The following is a 1,858-nucleotide window of genomic DNA, read 5'->3' as shown; positions in this document are numbered from 1 at the left end:
GAGTATGCCACGAAAAATTTTAAAGATCATTAAGTAAATGATTTTCAAAACAAGTGCAGGCTGGGCGAAGTGGCTCATGCCTATAATTCTAGCACTCTGGGAGGCCAAGGTGGAACTGCTTCAGCTCAGGGGTTTGAGTTTAACCTGAGCAAAAGCAAGACCCCTGTCTCTAAAAAAAAACAATAGTAAGGTTTTGTAGTAGGCCTCTGTAGTCCCAGCTACTTGTGGGGCTGAGGCAAGAGAATCGCTTGTGCCCAAGAGTTTGAGTTTGCTGTGAGCTATGATGCCACAGCACTCTACCAAAGGCAACAAAGTGAGACTCTGTCTCAGACAAAGAAGTTCAAAGCACAGTAAGTATATTCTTTTTTTACTCTTTTTTGATCAATATAATTTTAGTGTGCCATGGAAGTTTAACTACTGGTTCAAGTGTGTTTTGAGATAAAAAAAAAAGGTTGAAAAATACCGCCTTAGAGAAATCACAGTGAGGTTTGGAGCCCTGCCCCCAAATAAGCTCTCCACTTAGTTGGGGAGCATTTCCTTTTATATTATGCATCATCTGACTTTCCTGGGGAACACCCCACTACAGGAGGAATAACTTCTTGGTTATGAGGATACTGAGTAGTATCTGGGAGGCAGAGAGGCCCAGGAAGGGAAGTTTAGTACACAGATTGCATAAAGGCCTGGCCTAGGCCGCATTACTCTCCTGCCCCCAGGGGCCCAATCCTTACCTGGGCCCCCAGTAGCCAGCACTGCAGACACATTCCCCTGTCACAGCATCACAGGCCCCCTGAACACATGTGGGGCAGGGAAAGCTGCAGCCCTCTCCAAAGGTCCCAGTGGGGCAGGGGTCTTCACACCTGCGGTGAGACAAGGTTCAGGGAGTGGGAGGACAGGGCAGGCCTGGCCACACAGTGGACACCCTGTCTATGTGCCCCACTGGGTGCTCCTCTGTGAAGCTCAAGTGAAAACAGGCCCTTGAACCTGAGGCCAAACCCAGTAGGAGACAAGCTATAGAGTCCCTGCAGGGAAGAGGGCAGGAGGCATGAGTGTTGAGGAGCCAATGAGAACCCTGCCCAAGGCCCCTCAGCACCCACCTTGGCCCTTCAGCCTTTGCCAAGAGGCAGCCCCATAAGGCTGTTGGAGGGGTGGCCCACCTGAAGTAAGGATCCTGAGGGAAAGTGCACTCCACCTTGATCAGGGTGACCCTCTCACCTGGGCCCCAGCCAGCCGGGGTCACAGCGTTGACAGTGCCCAGTGTCTGGCTGACAGGCCTCCCCCAGCCGGCAGTGGGGGCACTGCTGCTTGCAGCTTTCGCCAAAGGTGCCAGGTGGGCAGGGCTGGTGGCACTGCGTCCCATTCCAGCCTGGCTCACAGGATACACAGTTGCCTGTGTCTGGAGAACACGGTTCATTCTGCTTGCAGTGGCCACAGCTGGGAAGAGAAGGGCCTCATGGGAGCACTGGGGGTGGGTCGGTAAAGTGCCTATCCCCTTCAACCCAAGCGCTGGCCACTTAGGCCTTGGGGGGGTCCTAGAGAGCATCCTGGTCCCAGCTTTGGGCCTCGCTTTCCCCTTGTTTTACTATGAAGAGGCTAGAGATGATCCCTGAGGGCTTTCATGAGATTCTACCCAAACCCCTCCTCTGTGAGCCATTCTTCCCTGGGTCTCAGGGGCACCAGAGCTAACAGGGCAGCCAGGGCAGCCCCATCACCAGCAGCCTCTGCTTCCCTTCTGCCTGGTGTTTCCCTCTTCCTCCCTTCCACACCTGCCACCCCTGAGGTCGAGCATGAACAGGGATCAGAGGTGTGCCTTCTATCCTGTAGTATGAAAATGCATAAAAGGGCAGCGCCTGGGGCTCAG

The 1,858-nt window shown here is 53.7% G+C and overlaps 1 protein-coding gene across 1 annotated transcript in view; it reads right to left on the bottom strand.

Annotated features, from left to right (window-relative positions):
• SCARF1 (scavenger receptor class F member 1) overlaps positions 1–1,858 on the bottom strand; it is a gene marked incomplete at its 5' end in the record, with an annotated part of 11,933 nt that overhangs the window by 5,505 nt on the left and 4,570 nt on the right. The window contains 2 exons of the mRNA XM_012810913.2: positions 729–857; positions 1,213–1,431. Of these exons, the coding sequence (XP_012666367.1) occupies positions 729–857; positions 1,213–1,431 (348 nt within the window). The remainder of the gene's footprint in view (positions 1–728; positions 858–1,212; positions 1,432–1,858) is intronic.

This window comes from Otolemur garnettii, unplaced genomic scaffold (genome assembly GCF_000181295.1).
Source record: "Otolemur garnettii isolate 467f Iridium unplaced genomic scaffold, OtoGar3 scaffold00145, whole genome shotgun sequence".
NCBI lineage: Eukaryota > Metazoa > Chordata > Mammalia > Primates > Galagidae > Otolemur > Otolemur garnettii.
Note: the sequence above shows the minus strand (reverse complement) of the source record. Positions and strands in the feature narration are given on the sequence as shown.